Source organism: Prunus avium, chromosome 4, assembly GCF_965620075.1.
Source record: "Prunus avium chromosome 4, drPruAviu1.hap1.1, whole genome shotgun sequence".
Taxonomy (NCBI): domain Eukaryota; kingdom Viridiplantae; phylum Streptophyta; class Magnoliopsida; order Rosales; family Rosaceae; genus Prunus; species Prunus avium.
The window spans coordinates 19,917,014-19,936,753 of NC_142287.1; the positions used below are offsets into that span (position 1 = coordinate 19,917,014).

The 19,740-nt window shown below is 36.1% G+C and overlaps 3 protein-coding genes and 1 long non-coding RNA gene across 4 annotated transcripts; 3 read left to right on the top strand and 1 right to left on the bottom strand.

Annotated features, from left to right (window-relative positions):
- Positions 1-57: 57 nt before the first annotated feature.
- Positions 58-1,792, bottom strand: LOC110758302 (uncharacterized). The gene has a single exon (XM_021960127.2). It carries the CDS (start codon positions 1,411-1,413, stop codon positions 247-249), a length of 1,167 nt encoding a protein of 388 aa, XP_021815819.2. The 5' UTR covers positions 1,414-1,792; the 3' UTR covers positions 58-246.
- A 4,330-nt stretch (positions 1,793-6,122) lies between these two features.
- On the top strand, positions 6,123-6,639 carry LOC110770313 (uncharacterized). The gene is made up of 3 exons (XR_015835022.1): positions 6,123-6,200; positions 6,290-6,419; positions 6,528-6,639. It is a non-coding gene; the product is annotated as an uncharacterized LOC110770313 (long non-coding RNA).
- A 3,069-nt stretch (positions 6,640-9,708) lies between these two features.
- On the top strand, positions 9,709-11,428 carry LOC110760672 (Protein kinase superfamily protein). The gene is made up of 3 exons (XM_021962983.2): positions 9,709-9,972; positions 10,140-10,637; positions 10,744-11,428. The coding sequence occupies exons 2-3, from the start codon at positions 10,140-10,142 to the stop codon at positions 11,134-11,136; spliced, it is 891 nt and encodes a 296-aa protein (XP_021818675.1). The 5' UTR covers positions 9,709-9,972; the 3' UTR covers positions 11,137-11,428.
- A 4,029-nt stretch (positions 11,429-15,457) lies between these two features.
- LOC110758304 (putative inactive receptor kinase At3g08680) lies at positions 15,458-17,816 on the top strand. The gene is made up of 2 exons (XM_088251679.1): positions 15,458-16,803; positions 17,062-17,816. The coding sequence occupies exons 1-2, from the start codon at positions 15,537-15,539 to the stop codon at positions 17,700-17,702; spliced, it is 1,908 nt and encodes a 635-aa protein (XP_088107805.1). The 5' UTR covers positions 15,458-15,536; the 3' UTR covers positions 17,703-17,816.
- Positions 17,817-19,740: the final 1,924 nt, after the last annotated feature.

The following is a 19,740-nucleotide window of genomic DNA, read 5'->3' on the forward strand; positions in this document are numbered from 1 at the left end:
ATAGCAAATATAGAGCCAGAAACAAATTCAAATTGGAGAACAAACAGAAATAGAAACTTCAATAATATCATTCACTTGGAAAAAATTTGGTAATTCAGAATCACATCCTCAATTTCTTTATTCTTAGAAATTAAAGAATTGGTAATCAATTAATTACAAAGTGGAAACTTTAACCTATACATCATATCATATACAACAAATAACAGAGCCAAGGTGGCCTATAACCTATTGCTCAGTTTCTATACTTCATGAACAAATCTCGCCTTCCTCCCACCAGATCTCTCCTTCCTCCCAATCTCCATTCAAAAAGGCCTCTTCATCTTGACCTTGCAACTCATCATCTTGCTTAAGGTATAAACCCAATTTCTTAAGAGGCAATCCGAGGCTGACCTGTAGAAACGGATCTTCACTGCCACAGCCACACAGCATCTCAAGTTGTTTGAGATCCTGTAAAGGGTCCCCAAATTGCACTGACTTCTCCATGTTTGAAATGGCACAGCGAGCCGACTCCCTTTGCTTCATCCGCTGCATCGATTTTCTCCTTGGTGGAGAATCAGGTACACCCTTAAGTATCTTATTTGCTTTCAATATTGTACTTGAAAAACGTAGCTTTAGTGCATGAATTCGGGTAGCCTTACATGGAGAAAGATTCTCTGAGGCCTGATCCATGGCATGATCAACAAGGGTGGGCAAGTCATCGTGTTTGGTTGAATCAACTGACTGAGAATTAGAAACCTCAAGCCCTAAGCTAGAAGGAGAAGAGGTCTTGCCCTGTTTCAGTTTGGGTGACACTGCCAAACCCTTGACTTTGGGCAGAGGAGGAGGACAAAAAGACTTGGGGTTTTTCTCTACGGCTTCTTTCCATTTGCTCTCAAAAACACCACTGAGATGCTTGGCTGCTGCACCCTCAATCCTCCCATCCGAATAATATCTTAAAGCATTTGACAAGGTAAGCCTTACATCAGCCGCAAATCCATCAGCGCTGGAGTAGACACCCCTCTCCAATTTGGATTTCACAGTACCGAAATCCATGGGCCTCCAGATTTCTTGGAAATAACCCGGCAAATTCTCGGCAGGCTTCTCAAAGTACCTACTCACATGGCGGAGGTTCATCAGATAACCCAAAATTTCAGAACAATCAAAATCAAAACCTAGTTTTTGCCTCTTGCTCTTCTGGGTCTGACAGAGACCATCAAACCCTAGCTCCTCCGATTGTCTACGCTTTCTAGCAGTCGAAGCCAAAGGGATGGTCTTGCCCTGTTTGGGTGAGAAACCCTTGCGCAGAGGAAGAGAAGCAGTTGCCTTTTCATCCACGGCTACTATCCGTTGGCTCTCCAAAACCCTAGAAGACCTCTCGCTCTTCTGGGTCTGAAACCGAAAATTAAACGGAGCAACGCCATCCCCCGACGCCATTCTCGATTCTCGACTCCAAAACCCAAAATTCGCACAATTGTTGGACAGTGAGAGAGAGAGAGAGAAAGAACCCGCTCGCTACTTTTTAAACCCAAAAATCACAAATCGTTGCAAAGACGCAGAGAGAGAGAACTCGCTCCTTCTTGAACCCAGAAAACCACTCAATCGTGGCAGAAAAACAGAGTGAGAACTCGTTTCTTCTTAAACCACTCAACCCAACACTCGCCTCGCTCGTTGCAGAGAACAGAGAGAAAAAGAGAGAGACGAGTTTTGGAAACTAAGGAGCGCAGTGCAGTGATCAGGGTTTAGGGTTTGCAGAGAAACAAAGAGAGAGAGAGAGAGAGAGAGAGAGAGAGAGAGAGAGAGACGAAAGAAGCAGGGGAATGTATGCGTTGTGGCGCTAACGCTCTTCTTTTTGATGTTCAAAAAGCCAAAATGAAGGTCGGTGCTGTGACTTGGTGGTCAAGCTCGGTGAAACTTGCATCCGTAAAACCCGCGATAAAGTAAAAACCACGCGGAAAAATGAGAATAAAAAAATATTTTTTCTTTCCTATTCATAAATGGAGTTCATATTAATTTCAGGAAATTTGTGTTTACATAAATAAATAAATAAAAAGGTGAAAATTCAAAACAATTAATTATGTAAAACTTCTGCCATGGATGGATGGTAAAACACCTTCATAAATTAAAGAAAATCAATTGAAAAAAATCAAAATCAATCTACCTAAAACTTCTATTAGTGAAGTGATGGTAATAAAACATCTTTAACTAAGGAAATGGATCAAATTTTTTTCAATTATCAAAGAGAACATTTAATGAAGTACTAGTAAAAATTAAATTGCATAATTTGAAAAACAAAAATATCATGAATAATTTACCAGCAATAACGCTACTTATTATAGATGATATCAGTTTCTAAAGCATTAGTGAAAAATAAATAAATAGTTTCCAAATTAACCTAGATAAAAAGAACAAGAGAGCAGGATAAATTTAAGCCACAAAAGATAAGTAAAAAGAGAAGATCATGGGGGTTCCTAAATATCATAGGTGTAAAGACACTCATCTAATCCCCGAATACATGCCTGATTTTTGTACTAGTTACTTATCTTTCAATAATATACTATCGCTTTTCTCTCCAAAATAAAAATAAAATAAAAATAAAAGAAAGTGAGACAACAAACACCAACATTTGGATGGTAACAGTGGTAGACGAGAAGAATATCCTCGTAGTACGTCATAAACCGATGTGGAAAATTTATTCCTAGTGTGACACAATAATCTATTTTCACTGTCACACACTTCCCTAAATCCTAATTTAGTTCTATTATCGGTGAGGACCTATTAACAATATATGTATACACAATTGATTATATCTCTTATAGTGAGCAATGACTTTTTATCTTTCTTTTTGTTTCTTTTTTTTTTGGTTGCATAACCACAATAGTAATGTTGTCGATTACCATTGTCACTATTGTCAATTCTAATAGCCAATGGCTTATTTATTTGGGGTCGTGATGTATTTCTTACTTTATTCCACAACTATTAAAAAATAGGTGGAAAAAATAACCATGGCCCCTGAATTTTGTTCCACTTTGCCGTCCAAACTTTCAATTTATGTTTTACCCCCTCAACTTTAAGTTTCTGTTAATATCCCTCAAACATTCAGCTTTGTTACAGTTTTCTGCTAGTTTGTTGCACATGACTAATTTTTGGGGCCATTTACTTCAATTGATGTCTTAATCAAGCATTGACTTCAATTTTCTCAACCTCAAACCTTCATTCTCAATTAGATACGCAAGTCATGAAATCAGGTGAGAGGCTCGAGTCATATATGGTGAAGGTGGGTTAAAACAAGTTTGAACTAAAAAGGACAAAAATGACCCTCAATTTGATGGATTAATGGACATAACTAACTATAGGAGGGAATAAACTCAAATTGAAAGTTTTAGGAGTTTTAGAACCAAATTGGAAGTTTAAAGGGCAAAGTGGAACATAAACTATAGTTCAAGGGGCATTGCTCAATTTTTCCCCAAATAATTAAATAAATTACAAAAATATCACCTTTCCAATGAACCCTTGCATTATGAGACAATTATTTCATTGTTTATGTTTACATTTTGATTTGGCTCATTCTGGATTTATTATTTTTTTGGTAGAGTTATGGATGGATTTAGAGTTGCTAAGTGCACCAATGAAACTGTCCCTTGTGTTGTGTTGTGCCTATCTTTTCCTTTACTTGTTTGGTAGTTTTGAAATTAAAAGGGAACTAGGGCCACTGTTTATCTATTCAGGACCAGGGAGGGCAGAAATTCCCGTCGGGTCCCCGATTCTAAAAGGGGGAGATTTCGAGGCCAAACAGGGATCGGTACAGGGATCCCCGAATTTTAAAAATCCCCAACAGGTATGAGCCGGGGATGGTATTAACGTCCCTATCCTCGAACCGAGCCCGATAATTATATGTTTCTTTTTAAATATATAACATAATATTTTGTTACCCTAGCCCATAGAAATCTCCCCTATAGCTCTCTCTCCCTCTCTCTCTCTCTCTCTCTCTCTCTTCATAGCACTGACCCTCCCACTTCATATTCCTATGACTATTGGAGAGTTGATGGCCCTGGGCAATGTTGATTTGAGTTTATCCCTTTGTGAGTCTCAATGGAAAAACTCCATAAAGAGGGGAGGAGGAAGAAGCGTCATTGTCTCTCCTCCCCCTCCTCTCTTCTCATCTTTTCCTTTTGGGTTAGTGAATAAGTCCACTAGGGCGTTTTGAATAAAAAGTCCCTTGTGGTGGTTTCTTTTGAGCCATCCTCATATTGAAGTTCTCCATCACCCATTTTAGGCTATGTTCTCAATCAAATCCTTCTCCCAAAACTCGCTCTCTAACATTGCTCATGTTCTCTTTCGGCTCTACATCGTCTTTGACTGAGGTTGCTGTAAATCACTCAATTCTTCTTTGGTAGGGGTCTTGTTTTAGTTTATTTGTTCACTATTATGCATAGGTAGATGGTTGGAAATCATCTTTTCCCTAGATCTATTACGGATGCAGTGGTGGGTGTGGTCGCGATGGCTGGCGCTTCTTTAGGTGGTGGTGGTAGGATTCATTTAGGCTCATGGGTTGCTTGTGTTTCGGTCATGTTGAGTTTGTGGGCTTTGTTTAGGTTTATGGTTAATTGTGGTGATGTGGGCTAATAGTTTTAATAGAAATTTAGTTAAATACCCATTCCTAGACATAAAACTATAAAAATACCCTATACTATTTATAGAAATTTAGTTAAATACCCATTCCTAGACATAAAACTATAAAAATACCCTATACTATTTAATGTATATAAACACACCCAAAATAAACCCAAAAATCAACAGCTGTATATTTTTAAATTTAATTATTAAGATGAAAGTCCTTTATTACCCTTTTTAACATAAAATTGGAATTCTAATCAATACCAGATCATAACTCATTTCACGACCTCCAGTCTCTCATCTTCATCTTCAACCCCAATTTTCAGTTTTTGTTCTTCCACCTCAGTTTTCGTTCAACCTCATCGTTCTAAGCTTCGTCGGAGGGCTCGCCTCGGCCACCGACAATGATGCGCTGGAGAGGGCCTTTTCTCTGTTCGGTGAGATCATCGAATCGAAGGGCCATTTGACGCATGTTCTCTCTCTGCTACTTGATCTTCTGTTTCTCTATGTTACTTGATCTTTCTCTCCCAAAGATTGAAGATCGATCGATTCCTTTTCATTTTTGTTTATTATTGTGTATTTGTTTGATTATACTCCGACGTTTTGGTTTTGATGGACGGATCTGATTTGATTTGATTTCTTTTTGTGTTTCCAGATCATCAACGACCGTGAGATCGGGAGGTCCAGGGCCTTCGGCTTCGGCTTCGTCACCTTCAGCAAAGAGAAGGCCATGAGGGACGCGATCGAAGGCATGAACGACCAGAACCTCGACAGTCGTAACACTGAGGCCTACATTATTCATTAAACTTCTAGTGGTGTACTGCTGATTACGATTTGGGTTCCATTTTCATAAAATAAGTTGTTGGATAATTGGACTTGGTTGACATGATATTCTGAGCCTAAGGTTGAGCACTCTCTCAAGTTACAGCATTTGAACTTAACTATCTTTGTGCTCTAATGTCATGGTCATAGAATCATGACTTCGTCGTATTTGCATTTCATGATATTATATATATATATGCCTTAGAAATTCATGGCTTGGGATCTATGGAGTTCACCATATGACTTTTGGGACCTACAGGATTCACCAAATCATCAAGGTTTCCCTAACTTCTCTTGCACCATGCTGGCTAGTTTTCATATTGAAGAAATACATTGTTGTAGATCTTATCTTAGGTACATGTGGCTGTAGAGTTTGTACTAATGTTAGTTGAACTGAATGCTTGCTTATCAGTTGCAACTGGGAGCACTTATCGCGCAGAATCTGGATGGGAGTGCGACTTCTACTTCGGTTATGGTCATGGTATAATATGTTTCTTTCTATCTCATTGGTGTCATTCCTTGTTTTCACTGTTTGTGCTTTAATAGCCACATTGGTCTTTTCTTATGGTTATAGATCTGATAGAAGAAGATGCAATAAATGAGAAATGATACATACAAGTGTTGGCTGCTGCTTAAAAGTATTGTTTATTATTGTTCATGTGGTCTCCATGTCATATCTAATTCAGTCCATCACAGAATTGTAAATTCTGTTAAAACATCTAGGATTCTAAGGGAGAGACTGTTTCAAACTGCCTACAGTTCCAAGAAGCAATCCATAATGAGTGGTAATATACACTAATAACTTCACCTTCTCATAAGCTATTACTTAAGTCATGCTGTTGTTAAATTTCTCTATGTTAAACAATTATTTCAGGTTCGAATGGATCACCAATATGGGACAGATTGGTGTTCAACAAAATAAAGGAAAAGCTTGGAGGACGAGTTCGTTTTATGGGATTCGGTGCTTCACCCTTGTCCCCTGATGTCATGGACTTCCTTAGAGTGTAAGTTGGCTATCTTATAGAATGCAATTTTAAAAAAAATTTCATTTTTTTTTTCTCAAGTGTTAAGACCAATGAAATTTTTGCTGCATATGTAACGAAAATCGCAAGTGCTTTGGCTGTCAAGTAATTGAAGGATATGGTATGACAGAGACTTCTTGTGCCATGAGCATGATGGATGAGGGTGACAACTTATCTGGCCACGTCTGGTCCCCTAATCCTGCCTGTTGTGAGTTTACCAGACTTATCATACACAAATGTATATAAGAATTTGCTGTTAGATAGCATATTATCTTATTCTAAGTGTCACATTTCGGATTCTTCAATGTTTATGGTATGTGGAGTGATGAAGGATCAATTATTTATGCAAATGAAATGATTTAATTGATTTTGAGTGGTATGAAGTTGTACACTTTTATCGTACTGATTATGCAAATGAAATGATGTAGTTGTTAACTTCCAGTGATTGGTATGAACAGTATAACAACAGTTCATACCTTGCAACTGAGTTGATTTCTATGACATGGTATTAACAGTGTACTTCTATGACATAGTATTAACAGATTTTCAATAACAAAGCATGCTCTATATTTTGCTCTATATATATGGTTGTGCACTTGAAGTTTATGATATGCAGAATGTGATTTTTACTAGGAATATAGTTCTATGACATAGTATTAACAGTGTACTTTTTTTTCTTGCAGAGGTATTTCCTTTTGCCTTTGCAATTGTATCTGGTGAAACTGTAGACAATTTGAGATGGTTTCTTCAAAGGATATCGAATGTCTTGCTGGGATTTTTTGGGTTTTTTTTAAATATAAAATGGTATTAATTTTTTTTTTTTTGTATGAAATGGTATTAACAATGGTTTTTTGTAAGAAATTGTATTAACAATGTTCTGTTTGTATGAAATGGTATTAACAATGTCTTTTTGTATGAAATGGTATTAATAATGGTTTTTTTTTTGGGTATGAAATGGTATTAACAATGTTTTTTTTTTTTTTGTTATGAAATGGTATTAACAATTTGTTTCTATGAAATGGTATTAACAATATGTTTCTATAAAATGGTATTAACAATGTACTTCTATGATATGGTATTAACAATGTATTTCTATGACATGGTTTGCAGAGGATCAATGGAGAAGGAAGGATCATGGGGACATGCCCTTGGTTTCGTGTTTTTTTTTTTTTTAATACTTAAGTTTGGGTTTTTTTAAAAGTCTGAGTTGGGCTTGTTTTGGGTCTTTTTGTGATTTTTGTATTGGGCTTCTTTTAAGTTAGTTAATGGCAGTCATGTAATTTATAAGAAATTCAACACTCATTTTGTATGTAGTAAATGATTTTTGGGTATGTTTCTAAAGTGTATTTCATGTAGGGTTCTTTTATAATTTCAGCCCCTATTTTGGGTATATTACTAAAGCTCCCTAGTTTTAATGCGGCTTTTGTCTGCTTTAGTTTTGTTTTTCGCATGTTAATTTGTTGCCCTCTTGGGATTGGTACTTTAGATGTCTTGTTGATGTATTTGATTATACTGTTGAAGTTTATTTAATGAAATTTACTTTGATTTAAAATTAAAAAAAAAAAAAAAAAAAAAACCTTGTTGCATTATTTTCCTTGCCTACTACATATCCTTGTGAATCTCCTAACCTCGTGGAGCTCTCGGGCTGCATTATTTGCTAGAAAAAATGAGTAGCTTCTATATTTCTTAAACAAGCTTGAACATAATGAAGGAACCAGTAGTGATTTCACATGCATAACAGTAGAGTGAGTGGATGCCGTCAACTTGCAGGATCAATCACATGTTTCTTCATGTGTTTCATAATATTCTGTATATGCATAAGATTTATATCACAAGAAAACACAAACCTACAAGGGCTACTAATTATAGTTTATATATGTTTCCAAGATTTATTATTAATCTTCCTAATATTGCTCCACGTGACCTCAATTAGTTTTAGCTCAGTTAGAAGGTTTTGTTTCGACTTTAAGTGGAATTAAAGAAAATTGATTCCTAGAGCTTAGTTTTAGCTTAGTTGTTAATACAAAGATGGAAGTATATACTAATGTTATAATTCAGATACATAAAAAAAAATTGACAACATCAAGCGCACAAGATGTATCTCCACTAATAACCTCATAATTGGGAAATGAAACTTTAATTTGATCCGGTAGTTTTACCTCAATTTTAATTCAGTTGTTTGAATCTAAGTCCCACATAATTTCAATTGGGTCAAAATATCTATGATTCCGTCAATTTTCAGACGGTGAACTCATGTGCAATTTTGTCAATTTCTCATTACAAATGATCGTTGTACTAATTGTTCGAAAGAGTTAACGACGAACATGATTTAAACGTGACTTTGCCATACAGAAAGATAAATAAAATTTTAATTAAGATTTTCCGTAAAAATTTGTTTTTATAATACTAGGAGAAAATTGGTCGGACTTGTTTATTATTCAACAAGTTTGATCAGCAGAACACTTTATTCAGCCACACAAAAGTATATCAGAATAATGTCAACAACATGAAGATTTTGAAACCATTCACACAAGGAAGGGGATTTCTGTTGACCCCTCGCAGATGCGTATTTAACGGGATGTCAATAGAATTCTTCAACAAAGAATGATCTTCTAGCACCTAACCGGAGCACTAATAGAAAATTATGACTTCATCAAATTACATAGAATAATTTTATGAGGCATTCGACGAGGAATTTTTCAATGTGATATATAACACTGTCATTTAGTTTTATCGATCCACTAATATTATTACATGTATATATTAGAATAAGTTTAAATTGTTTGTAAAAGCTATTGCGGGTTATTTTGAGAGAATCTCTACGGTACAAGGGAAATTTTTTATTAATAAAATAAAGAACTACAACGGGATTATTTACAATATTAATAAAGCTATTGTGGGTTATTTCTTAACTTTCTATCATATTTTTCTTTTTTCTTTTTGGTCTTTAATTTCCACCTCGTGAGCGTGACAAATAAATTAAAGCACATGTGATTTGATTTACTGCTAGAAACGTTCCCATTTATTTGTGAATACCCTCGTAACATCCAGACCGTCAATGTCGACCTCTGTGGAAGATTCAGATCCTCAACCCTGATGTATCAAATTTGATTTCGGATTGAATAAAAAATACAAAAACAGAAACCAATTCTGAGTTAATAATAATAAGATCCATAATCCATAACCAATTGGAGTAACTTTCATTTTAGAAATTTAATATCACTTTGCTTTGATCTATATCTATGTGGAGGAGGCTTATCTTTCCGAATCCAATCTGATCAACAATTACCTACTTATCCTTAAACGGCTCAATCTTGTTTAGTACCTCAATTAATCAGGATTAACCTCCCTATACCTACCTACCTACTCCTTCTTTCACTTTTAACGCGGCTAACCTCCTATATATATACACACACCTCTCTTCAAACCCTATTTCTTTTCATCACTTTGCTTTCGTTGTTTTGTGCTTACTTGTTTTTTGCTTGCTTACGTTTTCTTTTTTGCAGAAAAATATTTGCTTCTGATAGCCTACAAGGTAAATCTTTGACTTTTATTTTCTGGGGTTGATCCGAGATTGTATATATTTTCTTTGTTAATTTGTATATTTATAATTGAGTTTTCAAAATAAGTACTTTCATTGGTTTTTGAGGCCTTCCAAACTTTTTTTATTCTTCTTCTGGGACTAATATTTATTTCTTGCAGATGCCGAGTGAAAACCAAGATCAATCTGACAAAGAACCATTCGTCGAAATCGACCCCACTGGGCGATACGGGCGGTACAACGAGCTTCTAGGGTGCGGTGCAGTGAAGAAGGTGTACCGGGCGTTTGATCAAGAAGAGGGCATAGAGGTGGCATGGAACCAAGTCAAGCTACGTAACTTCACCAATGACCCTGCCATGATCGAACGGCTCTACGCCGAGGTTGGGTTGCTGAGATCCCTGGCAGACAAGAACATCATCACCTTGTATAATGTGTGGCGGGACGCAGAGAATAACACCCTCAATTTCATGACAGAAGTTTGTACAAATGGGAATCTGAGGGACTATAGGAAGAAGCATAAGCAAGTTTCATTGATAGCCTTGAAGAAGTGGTCCAAGCAGATCTTGAAAGGGCTTGAGTATTTGCATACTCATGAGCCTTGTGTTATCCACAGAGATCTCAATTGCAGCAATGTCTTTATCAACGGGAATATTGGCCAGGTACCGATAATTGATCGCTTCAATTTTATTTCATTTTTACCTTTTTTGGGAGTTTTTTTTAATATTCAGTTTTGTTAATATATATTTTTAATTTATGGTTCAATAGGTGAAGATTGGTGATTTGGGATTGGCCGCAATTGTGGGGAAGAACCATTCAGCGCATTCAGTGTTAGGGACTCCAGAATTTATGGCACCAGAGCTGTATGAAGAGGACTACACTGAAATGGTGGACATATACTCATTTGGGATGTGTGTGCTAGAGATGGTGACCTTGGAAATTCCCTATAGTGAATGTGACAATGTTGCCAAAATATACAAAAAGGTAACCTCTGGGGTAAGACCCCAATCCTTGAACAAGGTCAAGGACCCTGAGGTGAAGGCATTTGTTGAGAAGTGCCTCGCCCAACCTAGGGCTAGGCCTTCTGCCACTGAACTTCTCAACGATCCATTTTTTGATGAAGTCGAAGAGGATGATAACGAAGAAAATGTTTACTCGTGATCAATCATGGCTAAGTAATTATGTTGTTAGGTGTGTTTAATTGACAAGTTAAATATGCGTTAGTGCTAATTATAGTTCTTCTTTTTTTTTTTGACTCCATGTACGAATCGGGGTTGGGTTTTAACTTTTGAATTGGTTCCTCTTTTTCAGAAGGGAAAATTAGATAAGGATAGAGTTTTGGGATCATGGTGTTGATTTTGTACATAGGATTTTCACATTACAAATTAATTGTTGTTGTTAGATGAAGATTGGGTTTCTTTTTGTGGTTTTGCTTGAATTGTTTCCAACCTATGCCGATTTCTCTATCATATATTTTTTTGCAATTAAAATAGGTTAGTGGATGGAGGTACCAATTGTTTACCTATATTTTTTTCCAACTCTTCACAGAAGTCGACTCTTATGTAAAGCACTCTCCTGCTTTTGAAACGTTTGCTTGTAGTGTTGAATCAATTTAAAACAAGCATGGATTAAATCTTAAGTTAGATTATTCAAGCAAAGTCAAAGAAAAGAAATTAAAATGCAAGAGTAATTAATGAAAAAAAATTAGTGAAGTCAAATGTTTGATTAAGCAATGACCACAAGCAAAAGGGGATTTTAAAATTTGAAAAAGGGTCTCTTGGCGTGAAGCAAAACACAATGATGAACAGGGTTAGTGGGTGGGAGTGGCCAATTGCCCTTTTTCCCCTTGTGGCCTATGCTGTCACACACACTTTGTCTTGTTGGGAAAGACATGGCAGAGTTGCTTCCATTTCTTTCCAAGCAAAAGCAAAAGGGTCGGTCTTTGCATCAAACCTCCGTGAATGGCTGGTGATAAAATATAATTAAGAACAATGTTCCCAAAATATAATTCATTAATCTTATCCGATTGCTGAAAGAAGGATTAAAGATCAATAAACCCTAAAAAAAGAATTAAATTATCAATAACCCCATTTTGCAACCCCTAAAAAAATAATAATATCGAACGAATTGGAATTGATTGCATTTGTAGCCAATTATATATATTTGTCCTACATGAGGAGACGTGCTGAAAAATGTAAAAATGTCATCATCATCCTCTTCATTTAGAGTTCTAGATTTATGTTTCTATGGTCGCAGTCTTTGGTTTAACCAAATATGCTTTGTTTGATGCGGTAAATCTGTGTTGTCGTCTTGGCTCTTCTTGGAGATGTATCATATTTTTATTTATTTATGATGTTTATGTATCCCCTTGGAGTTGTTTGTCCACATAAAAGTTTTAATTTTTAAGCCCAAGTTTGGCAAGTTTATATTGTTTTTTTGGAAAAGGTGTGATATTCACATGGTGTTACTAATCTAAGTGTTATAAGATGGGTAAACAATATTGATATATTATAAAATGTATAATATACGTGTTATAACATAAGTGGATTGATATCACAATGTGACAATGTGATCGTAACACATAAGAATTCCTCGTTCTTTTATTAGAATTGTCTAGGGTTGGCACAGGTATGTTTGAGCCAATGTTCACCCAAATGACCAAAAAGAACACTACGGGCTCGTTTGGTACACATGACTGTCTTGGCATGGACTATGCTTAGGGACTGTCTTGGCTTGGCTTGGCTTGGTCTAAGTTGGATAACACTTATCCTGAGTTTGGTGTATGCTTGGACTAGGACTCGATTTTTATTTTTATTTCAAAACTATCTATGTATATGTATATATGTATAAATACATGTATTATATACGTGTACATACGTATTTTATAATATATGTGACATGTATGTGTATATTATAAATAATATAAACATATGTATGTATATATATATATATATATAGGGGGCGGATCCGTGGCACCATATTTTTGACACAAGTTTTAGACCTTTAGATTTATAAACTTTTAATGGTTGAGATGTACTTTCATTTCTCAAAACAATAAATTTTCTTCAATTTATATTTATTCGTTGGGATTAAAATTGTGATACCATATTAATTAAGAATTCATTCTCTCTCTCATCTCATTAATTATCTTTAATTAGTTCTTTCCCTTTCCTACTAGATTCTTTTGTTCCTTCGCTGCCTCTGCATTTTTTACTCTCTCTTTCTTCTACATTCATCATTCGCCTGCGATCTTCTCTTCTCTACGAATGACATCTTCTATATGGTCTGTGGAACAAAGAAATCTTCCATATTTTCTCTACTAATTTGGATTTTCTTCGAGTTTCTCATATGCTATGCTATGTTTTAGCTCTAACTTTATATTCAACATCTTCAAAACCAATATTTAAAAAATTTATTATGTGATAAAAATAAAATATTAAGAAGAAGCAAGAAACTAGATTGTACGATACTATAGATTAAAATATAACATTATTAAAAAAAAATGTAATAATTATTGGTGGGAAATTGTAAGATGTAGATGGGAGATGAATGAATGGAGAAGAAGAGAGAGACACAGAGATGCAGAGGGACGAAGGGCAAGAGCCAAATAGGAAATAAAGAGAATGAAAACTAAGGCGCGTTACTTCGCTAACTCTGAAGTAATTTTGATTGAACAGAAACAAAGACCCAGTTTCTCTCCAACGCCCACAAATTGGCTAGATTAATGTGATCTACTCTGCAACTTGTTGTGTAGATTATTAAAACAATGATTTGTCAATATAAATCTTAACTCTAAGGATTAATTGCTAGTTTGTGATTTAGATGGAATGGTTTGCTGAAATTGGATGGCTAGTTTGTGATTTCAGGGTCACTGAAAAAGCAAGAAAAAGAAGAAGAAGGGAGGTGGTGTTAATGAGAAGGCACGAAGAAGAGAAGAAGAAGAAGTGCCTTGTGTCAATAAGCCATCAAAACTTAATTAAATGAAGAGAGAGGAAATACAAAAGTCAATTAAAATTTATTTTCAATAATTGCTTATTTAAAGAATAAAATAATTAATTTGTTTAATCACATCCATTGATAGTGGGCTAATCCAAGGGTTTAAAACTTGTGTCAAAACTTGTGTCAAAAATATGGTGCCACGGATCCGCCCCCATATAGGGCTAGCTAATCCTCCCTTTCCACATGGGATTAGTAGTCCCCTCCTAAGGAGGTGTTTTTGGTGGGCCCCGTATTAGCAATTCCATCTAAGACTAGAATTAGATAAAACAAACATGGTACTAAATTTAGTCCAAACCAGCCCAAGCCAATTCTGTGTACCAAACGAGCCACAGGTGCAGCCACTCTTCGGTTTGGTCAGCTCTTGCCCTTTTTTTCGGTTTTTAAGCCCTCTCATAGTTGTAATCTTTAGCTGTCCTCCTTGGTCTATTTGAACTTCATATGCTTTATTTTAGGCATAATTCTATCTTTTTGCCCCTTGTGTTGTTGCTAAAATCTCAATTTACTCCATGTATTTTAGACCGTCTCATTTTGCACCTTTGCTCCATTCTATTAAATCCGTCACTAAAATCTTTAACTTGCTAATATGACATAAGCACATCAATTTAACCATTAAATTTTTTAAAATTCGATTAATATATTAAAAAAAACATATTTAAATAGATTAAAAAACCTGCAGGACGTAACTGACAGACGTATATGGCCTTTGAAGAAGAAGGGATGATCAATTCTCGCCACTCATGGTCATCGCCGGCGTAGCCAAATAACTGGCAGGATTGAACTGTGCCCAGCCCCACCTCATTGTTGACTCTTGTCTCTTGTTTTTCTTCATAGAGATATCCAACTTATAGGTTGTTTTTATATATTTGTACAAAACTTTTTGGATCCTAGTCATAGCTATCCCATGTTTTGGACCATCAACCTAATCTTGGTAGCTCCGGAACATTGATTTTTACCCACACCCTATCTATGTTGGCCCCTAATTAATTATGATGTCGTATAAACTATGTAACCACTTGACTTCCCTAAAGCCAAAAACCAAAAATAAATAACAGTCATTACCATAAATTAATCATTTATACAAAGATAGATTATAGACATACCCGTCAAAATGTATCATCCAAAATACTTAGTGCCCTGAACTTCTAGGCAAACCAACCCGTTCATGTAATTTTGTGGCTCACCAATTAACCAAATAGACGGGTCTAGCTGGATTCACTTCTACCTTCAAGATGATTATTTGTGTTTTTTGTATTATATTGATGAATAAAGTCTTTCGTCTTTGGACTTTAATTTTATAAAAAAATGAAAGAAAAAAAACCAGCAAACCAAAATAATGCATGCAGACTTGTTCACTAACATTATACAACTTTTGTAGCCTGGACAAAATTGTCAAATTGTGGAATTCATCTGACTTTGATATCACATTGAACATAACGAATTAACAAACACTTCCGAACATTGGTTATCTCACACATTGAAGAAAATACTTATGAAACTTTGTAGCATACAAAACATGTCCTCATCTGACATAGTAATTTGCAAGCCTATATACTTGCTTTGAGATGCCTTCAAGACTTTTGGGAAAAAAGGAAAAAAGAAAAAAGAAACCGTATTTTTTCTCTGTTCATTCAGTTTCTGATGAGTCCAACAAAATGCTGAGCAGGAGATGTTTCAATCTGCTTTTGAAGGGGCTGATATGCATCGGGGTTTTTTCTTTCTCGATCGCAGTATGTATGGGAGATGAGTCATCAGAATTTGAAGCTTTGCGGCAATTCATTAGAGCTGTTGATCCTCAACATGTACTCAGCATTGGCAACAATGTGCCTATGCGGCGAAATCCCTGCATGCACAAGTTGAAGGGTGTGAAATGCAACTCACAGGGTACTTCGGTAACGGAAATCAGGCTTGAAAATCTGAATCTGAGGGGCATACTTGATGTAGATTCACTATGTAAGCTCCCAAATCTTCAATATGTTAGCTTAGCAAGAAACCAAATCCGGGGAACTATTTCTAACTCAATAGTGCACTGCACAAGGCTAACCTATTTGAATCTAAGGAGCAATGTTCTGAGTGGGAAGATACCTAAAAAGGCTCTGAGTAAACTGAAAGATCTAAGGAGATTGGACATTTCTGACAATCATTTTACTACCAACAGCCCACGTTCGAAAGAGGAATTTCAGCATTATACATATGTGAAGAAATCAAGGAGATTCCAGAGAAATGATGCCTTGAAAAACCAGGAAAAGGCTGTGGAGTCGGTGACCATAATGGCAGCCTCAGATAGCCCAACTAGTGGCAATCCTAATCCTCCCGGTAACTCGTGGTACAAGAGATACAAGTTCATGATACCATTAGTTGTTGGGATTGGCTTCTTTCTCTTGTTCACATACTTTGCTGGGAGGAAGGCGGCGAAGTTAGCTGCAGATAGGGAGATTTTGAAGTCGCTTCGAGACTCGCCAGACAAAATGCCTCTTCCTAAGATTCAAGAGGAAGAGAAGCCAGTAGAAAATCGCTCAGAGCTTGTGTTCTTTGTTGAAGAACATGAGAGCTTTAAATTGGATGACCTCCTTGAAGCCACAGCTGACTTGAGAAACCAGACCTTTTGCAGCAGCCTTTACAAGGTAATACTCAAGAACAATGCCCTATACGCAGTCAAAAGGTTGAAGAAATTGCAGGTACCCTTTGAGGAGTTTGGCCAAACAATGAGACAGATAGGGAACCTAAAGCATCCAAACATTCTACCTCTTGTTGGTTACAATTCTAGCAATGAAGAAAAACTTCTGATCTACAAGTTTCAAACCAATGGAAGTCTGCTAAACCTGCTTGAGAGTAAGTTGAGATCAAATTTTTCTATACATTGCAATGCATCAACTGACCAATATATACACATACACAAACAGAACATCCATCCTTTTGGCTTTTATTCACAACCCAAAACAACCTATAGATTTATGCAAAATAAAAGGAAACTTGAATTTAAGTGAGGGGAAATACATATATTTCTAATAAATTTTGAATCACTTAGAATTTACAAGGCCCTTATTTACTTCCTACATTTTGATTATGCATGCCTTTGATTATCTGCAGGCTACATAGAGGGTAAGAGGGATTTTCCATGGAGGGTTCGGCTATCCATAGCGCGCGGCATAGCAAGGGGCCTAGCCTTCATATATCAGAGATCTGATGAGTGCATCCCTCATGGGAATCTCAAGCTCTCAAATATCCTCTTGGATGAGAACGAGGAACCCCTAATTAGCGAATACGGGCTTTCAAGCTTCTTCGACCCCAAGAAAGGATGTGTCATTTCCTCCAATGGTTACACAGCCCCTGAGAAAATGTTATCAGAAAAGGGTGATGTTTATAGCTTTGGAGTGATTCTTCTGGAGTTGTTAACAGGCAAAACAGTGGAAGGAACTGGTATAGATCTTCCTAAGTGGGTCACTGCCATGGTTAAGGAAGAATGGACAGGAGAGGTTTTTGACAAGGAGGTTGCTAAAGCTGCAAAAGAATGGGCCTTTCCTCTGCTCAACATTGCCCTAAAATGTGTATCAGCTTCCCCCACAAAGAGGCCAACTGTGGCAGAAGTTTATGAGAGGATTGAAGAGGTTATGCATGACAATTCGAATTCATCGGATTGCATAACCGAGTGCGGCGCCCATCAAGACAACTGCTGCATGCTTCACTCCATCATACCTGAGACCTGGGACAGTCCTGGATCAAATTACTAGTTGAAGGTTTCACTTTGTATGCATATTTTCGCTTACGTCTATATCGGATTGTAGATGATCACACAAGCCTTTCCTCTACATTCAACAGAATGAAGTAGCCCGTTGAGTATAAATGATCTGTGTATTTCCTACTGCTAGATTAAAAAAAACAGAATTATGCTAATTGTTAATGCTAAAACTTGATCAAGGAGGGTGAAACCCTCAAATCACACAAGCACACAAAGAACAAGCACGACATAACGCGATTACATAGCTTCTGTGTTTCCGCTATATGAATTAAGAGTGTCACGATTTACATAAAATGAGACCAAAAATGAGAGTGAATGAAGAGAGAGGGACAAACCCTTTTAAGGAAAAATAAATGGGCCCTTCCACTTGTGGGCTTGGTCCAAAAATTTGGAAACCCACACACAAATACTAATAAGAGATAGCAAAGCTTCCAAATTTTCAATCAAATATACCGACTACCTAACAGTTTAGTGGTACTTCTCCTCTCAATATTGGAAGATGTTTCAAGTTTGAAAACCCCTTCCGAAAATAAATAAAATAAAATTCAATCGATGAGGTTTAGCATCATTGTTAGCTACCAATTCTGCAAAATGAAGAATCTAAAGTACAAAGTGATTAGTTGCTAACAACCACCTAAGTTGCTGCATTAAGCTTGTCTACCTATAGCTTTGAGCTTACTTGGGACTAGGAAGGAATGCTACTTTTGTGAATGGTGGTTTTTGGGTTATGCTACATGTGGCCAAGGTTGCATAAGTTAAAATAGCGTTTTCATAAGGCTTATTTTGGCCCACCATCAATCAATGTATTTATTTCGGATAACATTTTCTGAAGTTGGAGAGTCACCATCCATTTAAGATCAGACCAAACAATAAATAGCAGTCATTCAAAAGCTGGTTAAATATGTGCATCAACAACAAGATGGAAACATAGAACGCAAGAGGCTCAGCTATCAAATTTCACCCTTCGCATATTGTACTGCGAGTCCATCCTAAATACTGAAAACAGCATATGCTATGAGAAACTTCAACTTGGGGCAAGATTTGATTAAGTAGTTTCGGAAGCAAAAGCTATTGGTGTAGTTGGCTCGATACAATGCTTACAAGCCATGATATGTGAGTTTCATATCGGAGATTACAACAATAATTTACAGTTGAAATACAGGTGATTCAATACAAATGTAAATCTTACATCTCATTTTGTTACCGGTTAATTTTTATATCGAATCATGAAGTGACTCTTTTTTTATATATATAACTTTTTAATTGTTACTTCTTTTTTTATTGAAGACAATGTACTTGATAAAAACTGTAAGATTGAAAACCTACTCTCTTCCAAAATTTATGACATGTACTGAAAGGGACATGGTAGAAGCTTGAAGAAAAGTCCCAATTACAATTGGTATATCATATATCATATATAAAGGCAGGCCAAGTCATTGGCGTGAGGCTTCCTCATCTATGATCTTGACTAACAAGCCATATTATGATGGTTAGGACATTTCTTTGCTTTATAGGTTGTATTTGGTCACTTTAACTTAACATTGTCAACATATCAGCATCCAGAAATTATCTTAGATGATATTATTTATTTTTAAGACATATCTTAGGTGAAATTTAATTCCAACACATACTGACCCATTTCTCATAAATGAGAGGAGCACTATGATAGGATTTCTGTTTGGGCAGTATTTTTACCACTGTCAATACTCAATATTAACTTCCTCGAGCATTACATAATCCTGTTTATTTTTTCTTCGATCAAAGTTAGAAAGGGAAGAAGGGAAAACTCACATACACAAGTACTGTGTGTGAGGTTTAACTAAGGACCACTTAAGAACACACCAAAGCCTAAGTCAATCCAACTAACACCCCCTCGGACCTTAGAAAAATATAGGATTTCTTTTTTATACACCTTTAATTATTATTATTTTTAATTAGTAGTAATTCTTTGGGACAGCCTAAAATAGGCCCTTGTAACTCTTATATTCTAGACATAAACTCATTTATTTTTCAACTTCTAATTTGAATAT

Coding starts and splice junctions, on each gene's coding strand:
- LOC110760672 (XM_021962983.2), top strand. CDS start 10,140: ATGCCGAGTGAAAACCAAGATCAATCTGACAAAGAACCATTCGTCGAA. Junction 10,638..10,743: donor TCAACGGGAATATTGGCCAG/GTACCGATAATT, acceptor ATGGTTCAATAG/GTGAAGATTGGTGATTTGGG.
- LOC110758302 (XM_021960127.2), bottom strand. CDS start 1,413: ATGGCGTCGGGGGATGGCGTTGCTCCGTTTAATTTTCGGTTTCAGACC.
- LOC110758304 (XM_088251679.1), top strand. CDS start 15,537: ATGCCTTCAAGACTTTTGGGAAAAAAGGAAAAAAGAAAAAAGAAACCG. Junction 16,804..17,061: donor TCTGCTAAACCTGCTTGAGA/GTAAGTTGAGAT, acceptor GATTATCTGCAG/GCTACATAGAGGGTAAGAGG.